This window comes from Ceratina calcarata, unplaced genomic scaffold, assembly GCF_001652005.2.
Source record: "Ceratina calcarata isolate Rehan_Ccalc_2016 unplaced genomic scaffold, ASM165200v1 scaffold569.2, whole genome shotgun sequence".
Taxonomy (NCBI): Eukaryota; Metazoa; Arthropoda; class Insecta; order Hymenoptera; family Apidae; genus Ceratina; species Ceratina calcarata.
In genome coordinates, this window is record NW_017176894.1 from 734,257 (window position 1) to 744,713 (window position 10,457).

General features: G+C 40.2%; 4 protein-coding genes across 8 annotated transcripts; 2 read left to right on the forward strand and 2 right to left on the reverse strand.

Annotated features, from left to right (window-relative positions):
• On the forward strand, window positions 1-4,026 carry LOC108629478 (armadillo repeat-containing protein 8). Of its 3 annotated transcripts, none has more exons than XM_026817248.1 (9): window positions 1-137; window positions 363-522; window positions 647-720; window positions 898-1,348; window positions 1,419-1,913; window positions 1,982-2,273; window positions 2,459-2,982; window positions 3,128-3,294; window positions 3,452-4,026. In XM_026817248.1, the coding sequence occupies exons 2-9, from the start codon at window positions 496-498 to the stop codon at window positions 3,486-3,488; spliced, it is 2,067 nt and encodes a 688-aa protein (XP_026673049.1). In that variant the 5' UTR covers window positions 1-137; window positions 363-495; the 3' UTR covers window positions 3,489-4,026. The 3 variants fall into 3 exon arrangements, with proteins under 3 accessions (XP_026673049.1, XP_026673050.1, XP_017887661.1); XM_026817249.1 differs by having other exon boundaries at window positions 366-522; XM_018032172.2 differs by lacking the exon at window positions 1-137 and having other exon boundaries at window positions 279-522.
• On the reverse strand, window positions 3,652-6,570 carry ICA69 (islet cell autoantigen 1-like protein). Of its 2 annotated transcripts, XR_003389703.1 has the most exons (5): window positions 6,251-6,570; window positions 5,771-6,042; window positions 4,484-5,703; window positions 4,153-4,364; window positions 3,652-4,060 (listed from the first exon to the last, which is right to left on the reverse strand). XR_003389703.1 is itself a non-coding variant. In XM_018032173.2 (4 exons), exons 1-4 carry the CDS (start codon window positions 6,259-6,261, stop codon window positions 4,245-4,247), a joined length of 1,623 nt encoding a protein of 540 aa, XP_017887662.1. In that variant the 5' UTR covers window positions 6,262-6,570; the 3' UTR covers window positions 3,652-4,244. The 2 variants fall into 2 exon arrangements, 1 of the variants encoding a protein (XP_017887662.1); XM_018032173.2 differs by having other exon boundaries at window positions 3,652-4,364.
• Window positions 6,571-7,991: 1,421 nt separating this feature from the next.
• Window positions 7,992-9,393, forward strand: LOC108629403 (ribosomal L1 domain-containing protein 1). The gene is made up of 3 exons (XM_018032050.2): window positions 7,992-8,287; window positions 8,496-9,061; window positions 9,154-9,393. Exons 1-3 carry the CDS (start codon window positions 8,100-8,102, stop codon window positions 9,336-9,338), a joined length of 939 nt encoding a protein of 312 aa, XP_017887539.1. The 5' UTR covers window positions 7,992-8,099; the 3' UTR covers window positions 9,339-9,393.
• LOC108629404 (ankyrin repeat domain-containing protein 40) lies at window positions 9,334-10,457 on the reverse strand. 2 transcript variants are annotated; one of them, XM_018032051.2, is made up of 2 exons: window positions 10,001-10,457; window positions 9,334-9,925 (listed from the first exon to the last, which is right to left on the reverse strand). In XM_018032051.2, exons 1-2 carry the CDS (start codon window positions 10,158-10,160, stop codon window positions 9,579-9,581), a joined length of 507 nt encoding a protein of 168 aa, XP_017887540.1. In that variant the 5' UTR covers window positions 10,161-10,457; the 3' UTR covers window positions 9,334-9,578. The 2 variants fall into 2 exon arrangements, with proteins under 2 accessions (XP_017887540.1, XP_017887541.1); XM_018032052.2 differs by having other exon boundaries at window positions 10,016-10,456.

Below are 10,457 nucleotides of genomic sequence, written 5' to 3' on the forward strand. Positions count from 1 at the left end.
AAGTTACTGTAATGATCAAAGTCTGAGAAGCATGTTCTACTTTCGAGCCTTCGCGCGTTTGCTATAATAATTATGCTATAATAATTGCGAGTAGAATTAATTTCTGCATCGTCTGATCGTTATATGAATAATCGAAGGTATGATGGTCGGGTAAAATAAATAAATTTCATCGCGAACCAACAGTTTTATTTGACGTTTTATTTGCATGTTACGATATTTTACGTTTTATTCCTGCGTGCAATAATCAGAGAAGCTGGATTTTATTAATTTTGTTATAGTACGTTATAGTGTAGTAGTTGTGTAATGGTGGTGAAACTGGCTCGATGGTAATTTTTTTAACACACAAATTTTATCAAATGAAGCAGTGGACAGTGGATGATCCGCACGACATACAATAAACAAAATCGATTTTCGAGAACCGACAATTCCTCGTGGTGGTTTATACGTAAGTTGATACGTGGTGTCTTTATGTAAAACCGAGCGAAGAAAAGAATTATGGTCTCGGTGATGCAACCATTCATGGTGAGTGGACAATAACGAAAAGGAGAAACGCGTTACCGGTTTTCTTCTGCTTTCGAAAAATATCATTTGCGTACAATGATTTAGAACGATTTCGAAATTAAATGAATATCCGATTGAATCACAGGATGTTGAGAGCTCGAGAAGTTACATCGATGAACTATACTCGCTGGATCCACAAAAATGTTTAGAAGCTATTATGTGAGTAGAAAATGCGCTTAACCCCATGGTTACCAAAGGTTACTATCATATCATGTTCATATCATCATGAGACACAATGTTATAGAGACATAATACAATTTTAAACAACACTGATCTAGTTTTTCAATCATCATCTAGATGATACACATTAATTACATATCTTTTTCTTATTCCTAGATGTTTAAAAAATTCCGTAATTGGAAGTAATAGACAAAAAGGATCCGTGATAGCTCAGGGTGTAGTACCACGTTTATTACAACTTCTTGGAGACACCTCAGAAAGAATAGGAGACAATATAAGGCTAGAGGCAGCAGTGACTTTGGGCTCTTTGGCCAAAGGGACAGATCAACACGTGCTAGCATTGATAGATCTGGGTGTAGTGCCACTGCTTTTTCAGGTCATTCTGTCTACGCCTGTCTCAGAGACACCCTTACAAGGGAAAGCAAAAGTAACAGATTTATTGAACGAGGCATGCTTGCGTTGTTTGAGGACAGTATTTGAACATCCAGCAGCCCCTGTTCATTCTATATACCAGGATCCTGCATTAGTGCCAAGATTGGTTTCGTTGGCGAACCAATCTGTTACCTGTCAAATATGCGTAGCAACAATTTTAACAACAGCATGCAAGGTAAAAGAAATATGTACCAGAAATTAATTGGATTTAACCGGAAAGTAAAATGATGTTCGATCTGTATCAGACAACGGAGGAACAGGATGCTTTGTCCAAAGGTGGTGCTGTAGAAACGTTGGCAATGCAATTGGATTCTCCATTACCTGATGTACAGTTATCGGCTTTAGCTTGTTTGGCAAATATGTGTTACGAGAATTATAGGGTATGTGTTATGGTCGCGTCAGCGACTACCAGTAATACACCGCAGGGTAGACTTGTACCCGTAGCGTTAGGACAGTTAATGGGCCGTGAGAAAAATTCCTTAATTCAACTTGAAGCTGCGCGATGTGTTACGTATATGCATAGAACCGGAGTTTTACCATACAAAGATCCGAGAATTATATACCGTGCTTTACCATGTTTGGTGCGACTTTGCCATCGAGACCATCCGCCTCGCGAGAGAGTGGCCGCGGCCGAAACGTTGGCATTTCTCACTGAAGTCAACACCGAACTACAACGTTTAGCTTCCATTAGCAATCATTTAATTCTTATGCTCGCTGAATTATTGCGACCTCATCCGCATGTAAGTGCATTATACTTGTCAAAGCGTTTAAAACATAACGTGACTTCTTCATCGCTGATATCTTTCAGATACAAGATGCGACCTTGACGCAAGATATGCGACAAGCCGCGTTCAGAGCGTTCGCGTCTCTCGGTGCTAACGACGAGGATATTAGGAAACGCATTATTGAGACGGAAAGTCTCATGGAACAAGTAGTAGCGGGTCTCCAGGATCCTGGAGGTTCTCGTGTACGTTTAGCGGCTGTTAGATGCTTGCACTCGCTTTCCAGAAGCGTTCAGCAACTTCGGACAACGTTTCAAGACCATGCCGTTTGGAGGCCTCTCATGCAACTGTTGCACGGAGCGGACAAGGGATTGGAGGGTAAAATATAATATCTTTGATTCGTTATTACGAATGTCTAACAGAAATAACAATATTCTTGTACAACGAGAGAGATGTTTCAAATACACTTATTCTAGATTCAAGCGTTTATTAAGAATTATATTATAAATTATACGTCGTGCGGTTCGTTCATTTTCATTAATCATTATTGTAATATTATGTAGGTAGAGGCGAGAGTGAAGTTGATTTATTAACTGTTGCCTCGAGTACTTTATGTAACTTGTTGTTGGAATTTAGTCCGAGCAAAGAACCGATTCTTGAATCCGGAGGAATCGAATTACTGTGCTCGCTGACGAAACGGTGCACGCCCGAGTTGCGATTGAACGGAATCTGGGCGTTGATGAACGTGGCTTTCCAAGCCGAGCAACAAGTGAAATTGCAGATACTACAGTGTTTGGGAACGGATCAGATCTTTTGCCTTTTGGCGGATCAAAACATACCCGTTCTAATGAAGACGCTTGGTTTGTTGCGAAATTTGGTCTCCACGAAGGCTCACATAGATCGTATAATGGGGGAGCATGCTGCCCACGTTATGCAAGCTGTTATATTAGTTTTAGAAGATCCGAGGCATCCTCCGGTCGTTAAGGAGCAGGCGCTCTGCATTTTAGCGAATGTGGCCGATGGAAATCGAGCAAAGGATCATATAATGGCTAATGAGGACGTGCTTAAAAAACTTATGGATTACATGGTTCGTGAACGAACATTATCTCGCCCTTTTTATCATCTGATATCATCTCTCAATTCCTTTATTTATCAGAACGATACAACACATTCATATATTTTACCGATTAATGCTAGTAGGACCTTTTTATGATACCCGATATTTCGTTTAGATGCACAGCAGTTTAAAATTGCAAGTGGCTGCTGTATTTTGTGTGTGCAACCTAGTCCGGAGGGAAGAACCTGGTGCTGCACAACGGCAAGCACGTTTAAAAGAATTGGGCTTTTATCGTATTTTGCAACAGTTACGTCATAGCAAGGATCTTCAATTATTCGATAAGTACGGCCAATCGTTCACTGAACGTTGTCTTTATATGTTTTCGGATCAAAATTAAATTGTGTATGAAACATTCCTGATAGTGTCTGTCACATTACAGTAATAGTCGCGATATAAAAATATTTTCTTATCTTCAATGTACATCTGTTCTTTGTTTCAGGGTCAGAACTGCCATAGCACAATTCTATGACGCCTAAATTTTCGATGACATGACAATTCAGGTTTTGATTTAGAGTTCTTTTATACATATGGAATGCAATTGTATTTTGGTGTTGACTCTGTGATTCTGTATTTTGTTGATGCATAAGCAGTTTATATTTATATAGAAATGATACAAAAACATAATCCACGACGACGTGATCTGTTTATGTTGTATTTATTTTATTTAAAAAAGAAAAGCAGCGTGCGGTACTTTAGTATATTAAAGGAAGGAATGTAATAATTGTACCATAAATTTTTAAAATATGAATTGTCTACAGTACTACTGTAATACAGCGATGATGTCAACGAAATTTAATTGAAAGGACTCATACCTTGTGAAATGACAACAAATTGCAAACACACTTTTAACATTAAATATACTTTGAACATATTTTGTTATAAATGCGAATAGGAATGTTGGTAATTATTGATTATCACGAAAGAGATGTATGACTAGTAGATCTTACAAACTATCATAGATCTTGTATCTTTGGTACGAAGCTGGAAAAGATATTTAAACATTCGTAAATCTTTGATTCTTACCGTCGTCCTGCTGTTTTCATTGAACCTAACAGATCCAGAATGTTCAAGTTCCAATGATAAATATAAAAGATCGGTGCAAGTGTAAGAATCAAATAATGCTCATCGGCATTATCTTACCTGACGATTAAAATAAAAACGTCTGATCGTTGCTAAAGATTGCAACTAATCGTACGTTGTAATAGTACAATAATTTTAAGCACTTCGAGAAGTTAAGCGGATGCATTACTGTCGTTCGATAGATTTTCCATTGGATTATTAGCCAAAGGATCGAGTTCAGCGAATAAATCCAACCAGGAATTACCCTTTTGTTTGCCAGTCTTATTTTTTTTCTAGGAACAAATACGGTTAAAATTAGTCTCTTGGTGCTTGAGCGATCCGTAGATTAATTCATTTTGTATACTCTAGTGAAAATAATTAAAAAGTTAAAGATCGATTAACTTTTACTTACTTTCTCGCTTGAGTTGGTAGTAGGCATAGTCTTCTGGCTGACACCGAGTGCCGCGTCGCCCAAGCTCTGTTTCAATATATTCGGTGGCAAGAACGTGTCATGCGATAACGCCTCCCATTCGCTACTAACATTTTGTTTATCACCGAGAATATCGTTCAAAAGCATCATATTTTCGGACGTCAGAGATTGTAGAGATTGCTCTCCTGAATTTACTTCGTCCAATGGAGATAAGTCGGCCAAACTGAAACTCGTATTCGACTTATCAAATATATCCAACGTTATGCTTTGTTCATCAAACTTTTTATCAAGTTCCGATAGATTTCCTTCCGCATTGCTGCGTAAAACGTTATTGTCCACGTTCAAATTCGCGAAAAATCGATCGAGGTCATCCTTGTTCTCTTGATCAGAAGTGGGTTTCGTAATTCCATTGTTCGAGGAGCCGGAATTCAAGTCCAGTCCTTCAAGACCAAATATATCTTTTGCATCGTAGTCGATGTCCAACAATTTTTCATCTTGCTTGTCGTTTTCATTCCGCGTATTGGGTTTAACTTCCTCGGCTTCCTCGATCGTGTCGTGATAATCCATATCGAAAAATGATAATTTATCTTTATCCTCGGAATCGTCGTCACCTCCAGTCTCTTGAGCTAATTTACTCGAGGGTTCAGCGAGTTCTCTTACAACCATAAAATCGTAACGCTGATAGCCTTTGAAACTACTCGCTATCGTAGAATACGCTTGTGCAGATTTCTCGGTGAAATTTAATAACGTACTTTGATACAAAACTAAAGCATGACTGAACATGTTACACCTAGCGGCTGCTAATAAATCCACTTTCTGGAGACAATCTAAGGCCAAACTATCGAAGGCCATTTTACCTTGTCTAACGCACGTTTGAACTTTCCGAAATCTTTCTAACTGTTTCGACGTATCGGGATCTAGTTCTTGAGAAACATTCTTCATCCAGGACAGAGCTGCTCTGTATTCTGTACGAGACTTCTCCATCGCTTGAACCTTCTGCAGAGTATCTTCGATGGCCCTTTGCCTGAACGTTTCCACTTCCTGATACAATCTACCTAACGGGGCTCTCAAAGCCAGCCTCTGTTGACCAGAATACGACAATGATTTTCCAACTGCGGTCATCATCTTGCCAGCTCTGGTTTTATCCTGTTTACCAGCATCTTTAAGAAATCTTCCCATCGCGTTCTCTTCCTGCGCAAGGTCTGTACAGAATTTAAAGCTTCAGTCATTTATTACTTCTTCGAGGTTTTAATTACGATTTCAACTTACTGCATAATCTTTCCTGGTATTTGTCTATAATTCTTTGTAAGTAAGAGCAAGACTCTTGAATACTGCGAAATAATTCTAACTTTGCGTCCAACTCCGCGTCGGATGCTACGATACATTCGTCGTCCTTCTTCCCTAGCTTTCGTGATAAAGTTTGCTTTGTAACCCAAAATTGATGTTGCATCTTTGTGATAGCCGAATCATCGTGCATATTGGTCCTTTGTACCCAACGGTCGAAAGAGTTTCCTGATACACCTGGTCCGTTTCTATTGTTACTAGAAATTACGTTGTTCAAATATATTCTTGCGTAAAACATTTTCAAGCAACAAATCAAACTGATAAAATATCATAATGAATGCGTGGGCGTAATATCTTATCGGTTACGAGCTACGAACAGTACACGGACTTATAGATTACGTTGCGTGAAGTTCTTTGTTTAACATAAAATAATTGTATAAACGAATAATTGTAGAAAAGACTTACTATGTGTTCATGATGGAAGACGGTAAAACGCGAATAACACTTACAATTAAAATATGCGAGCGGGTGTAATTGAAAATAATAATACGGCACTTATAAATATCATACTTCTTTAACACGCATGATTGATACTCTTTTAATATGTTGAAACAGGTGTTTGTACTTTAATACTGACAACAAAACTGACACATATTCCTTTGCCTGTGTCAGCTTGATAGTTCGAGGACTTGTTGTTACATGGGTGCATACTATATGTATTGTTAATTATCCACCTAAACTTTAAGAGACATTTCGATAGACACGGCATCAGCGTGCGGATAATTTTTCCCTCGAGGCTCGCTTCCCCTCTTTTTCACCCGTATTTCGATCCCCACTACTATTCCCCTCATGCGTGCACATGCGCGTTCGCGAAGCTCTCCGCAGCGCTATGGTCCCCACCATGGTCGCGTCGTCCCCACTTTTCGGCCGAGGGAAAAATTATCCGCACGCTGCCGCGGAGCTCCGCTTGTCCGTCGAGGAAAACTAATCCTCCGCTATGCGGCGTCCTCGATGAATTAGTCTGTCCTTTTCTATTATATATTCTTCTTAGAGCGAGAACCCCTGTTCCAAGAATTCAAATGCGAATTCTCGTTACCAGTGATTTCGGCCGGCAGACGGTGTTGTTATTTTTTCCTCGGTAGGGCTCGCGTTGACTCATCGGTATAAGAAACGTCGCACCGTTTCTTATACTCGAGCAATTCGAAATCTAACGCTTTATTAAAATTTACTTCGATAAGGCCGAGAAAACTCCGTAAACCTCCCTTTTGATTTTAAAAACGCCATTCTTTAAACACATATTTTATATTCCGCTCAATTTTAATCCTTAACACATTCGAGATCTGCAGATTTTGAAAAGACTATTACTCAGTAACCAGTGTCATGTTTTTGCTTAGTCCTCAGTTTTTTATTCACTATCCAACTCATACACTTTCGTCTATTGGGTAGCAATATTAGTTGAATGATGCTCCCCTCTTTTTCGCCCGTATTTCGATCCCCACTACTATTCCCCTCATGCGTGCACATGCGCGTTCGCGAAGCTCTCCGCAGCGCTATGGTCCCCACCATGATCGCGTCGTCCCCACTTTTCGGCCGAGGGAAAAATTATCCGCACGCTGCACGGCATACGAGACAACAAGGCGAATTAACATGAGATGAAATTATTCAATTTTTTCACTATAGTAGAATTTTTTATTAAAACTGCAATGAATAAGATCATGAATTAGATATTATTCTATGTACATAGAACATACGATACAATATACAATACAAGCATACAACGTGCTGCAATGATTTCAAAACGACATACTTCAGGATCCCAGCTATTATATAGATATATCATATACATACATATAGTTGAAGTCACGATATTTACACCTACACCTATGCTATTTAATAGTCAGTCAGCTCATTCAAAATGCTAAATTTACGTGTCCCTAGGCCGCCCTAGTGCTATGCGTTAGTAACAAATATAGCGCAACCAGACAGATATACTACGCAGCGTTACCAGATTTTTACCCAAGGCCGCAAAGTGGGGACGACGCGACCATGGTGGGGACCATAACGCTGCGGAGAGCTTCGCGAACGCGCATGAGCACGCATGAGGGGAATAGTAGTGGGGATCGAAATACGGGCGAAAAACAGGGGAAGCGAGCGTCGTGGGTAAAAATCTGGTAACGCTGATACTACGTAGTATATGCTCTAAGGGTGGACCTCTTTCCCGAGTTGGCCGCAAGGTGCAGCACTTTCGTTGCGGCTTCACTTGAGAACAAAGGACTGAACACTCTCAGTTTTTATCATTTCTCTCTGATACAAAATGAGTTCTTTCTCAAACATTAATGACCTGTCAGAGGAACACATATTACGATGCACGAGGGCAATCTTTCATTTGACGAAGGAGCAATTGAAAGCTAAAAATGCACTGTTCGATGGGGAGAGCCAACCACTGTTCATGCAAGTAACATGTATAAGGATTCCCGAAACTCCGAGAAGATGTATGAGAATGTAAGTTTGTCAGATCACAGCCGTCATCGTCGTGCACTGTTACACTGGCCACAAGTGATTATAGAACAATACCTAATCTCCAATTGGTCTTTCTGAGTATTCGTGATTATACTCCCACGAATGATATGGCATATTTCACTTCACCGAGCGATGACTGATCCAGCTTGGCTTAGCACATAACACTTAGCAGGCAATTTGTTTCTTCCAGTGTACTACCTCATTCGATGGTATCGGAAACTGACGAGGTGGCACTTTTTGTTGGCGATCTTGAAAGAGGTAGAAGAAAGGATTACGAACCAACCGTGGAACACTACGAAGACCTGCTGCGTAAACACGGATGTACAAGGATCAAGAGCGTGATACCCATGAATCAAGTGAAAACGGAATACGATCAGTATGAATTGAAGAGGAAGCTCGTCGACAGTTACGATCATTTCTTGGTCGACGGGAAGATAGCTGGCCATTTGTCTCATTTATTGGGAAGTGAATTTTACAAGAAAAGAAAATTACCGACGCCCGTTAGAATGCAGAGCAAAGATTTAAAACACGAGATCGAGCATGGTCTAAAAAAAACTTTGATGCCAATACATCCCAATGGCGACACTCATGTCGTCCAAGTTGGACATAGCTGTATGAAGGAGGAACAGATTCTCGACAATATATTAGCAACGTGTACCTTTCTGTCTAAGCACTATCCAGGAGGTTGGACCAACGTTCGTTGTGTTCGCCTGAAAACTCGGACCAGCTTGGGTCTTCCCATATACACGACACTGAGTAACGTATCGCGGATGTCATAGTATACGTTTTGTACGCATGTCCTTCCCATTCATCCAAACGTTCTACGACTAGTGTTTTTCCCATTTCAGAAAATAAAAACTCTGTCCAAATACCGACCGTGCGACCTAAGAGACCTAAAGCATATCACCAAGTGTCAGGAGAGATAAGTACCGTGGCAAGCCTCGACTCCGTAACTGTGACTCCCGAAGGAGACGTTATTGTTCAGCAGAAGAGGAAGAGGTACGGGAAACGAAACATCGAACAGAACAAATAATTAAGCTTTCTATTATTTTCTTTCTGTGACTCTAGTAAACAACGTCGAAAAATCATTGTTCTACTTATTACTAACCACATTACCCTAACCATTTAACATTTGTAATTATTGCATCATCGTCTTATACTCTATTATACGTTCACTGGCAGCACTATGGTACTGCATTTGTATCGAATGTTCGTCACGATCATGATGAATAAGAACAGACGAGAAGATGGAAAAAAAAGAAGGAAAATTAAATTAATACAAAATAGTCTGATCCTTTTTGGATATACTTTGATATCCGTTCACCGGTGTTGCTGGAATGCTGTTTGTGCTACCGTTTGTACTTTGCGTATATTTATAGACGTTGGTGGGATTGGTGACCACCTCTATTTCTTGGAAATTTCCAAGTCTTCGAACATCATCGTCTTTCCTCAGTCTGGTGTTGGGCAGTTTTCTCAATTTAACAATATGACTAGGATCGACGTTAAGTTCCTGGCAACATACGTGAATCAACGTCTGATATGTTAAATCAGTTTGTGGTAATTCAACCTCAATGAAATCAGGATCGATGCCATCAGCAATACGAATTTTTAATACCAATTCTGAAACGAATCACGCCGATCAAGAGACCGATAGAAAGAGCTGACAATGCAAATTGCATGTTACAAATTCCTCACCAGCTGGACACGCACCATTACTTCGAATTCTACCTGTTCCTGGCACTCCTGCTGTCTCTACAGTTCCATGAGCGTAATCATCGGTTTTTAAATACACAGGCATTGTATTAGGTACCGACGACGGTGTGATTAAAACTCGTTTACCATCAGCTGTTGACATATTCAACAGTTGCACGTGTTAAAAACTTGGAAATTGACCGATGACGACTGACTTTCGATTCTTCGATTGTTCGACTCGTCTTTGGTATCGCATTGATCGAATTGTGCAGAATTGTGATTGATACCGCCTAGATACCGCCTATTATACAGGTTCTCTCACGGAGGTTCTAATCGTGGTTCTGGTCATGGTTCTGATTTGGTTTTGGTCATAAGCAGACACGCACCGTATACATAATGGAATCGCTGACGCCGCGCGCGACGGCTGGGCGCTGGCGGCTGGCCGACGATGAGAAACCAA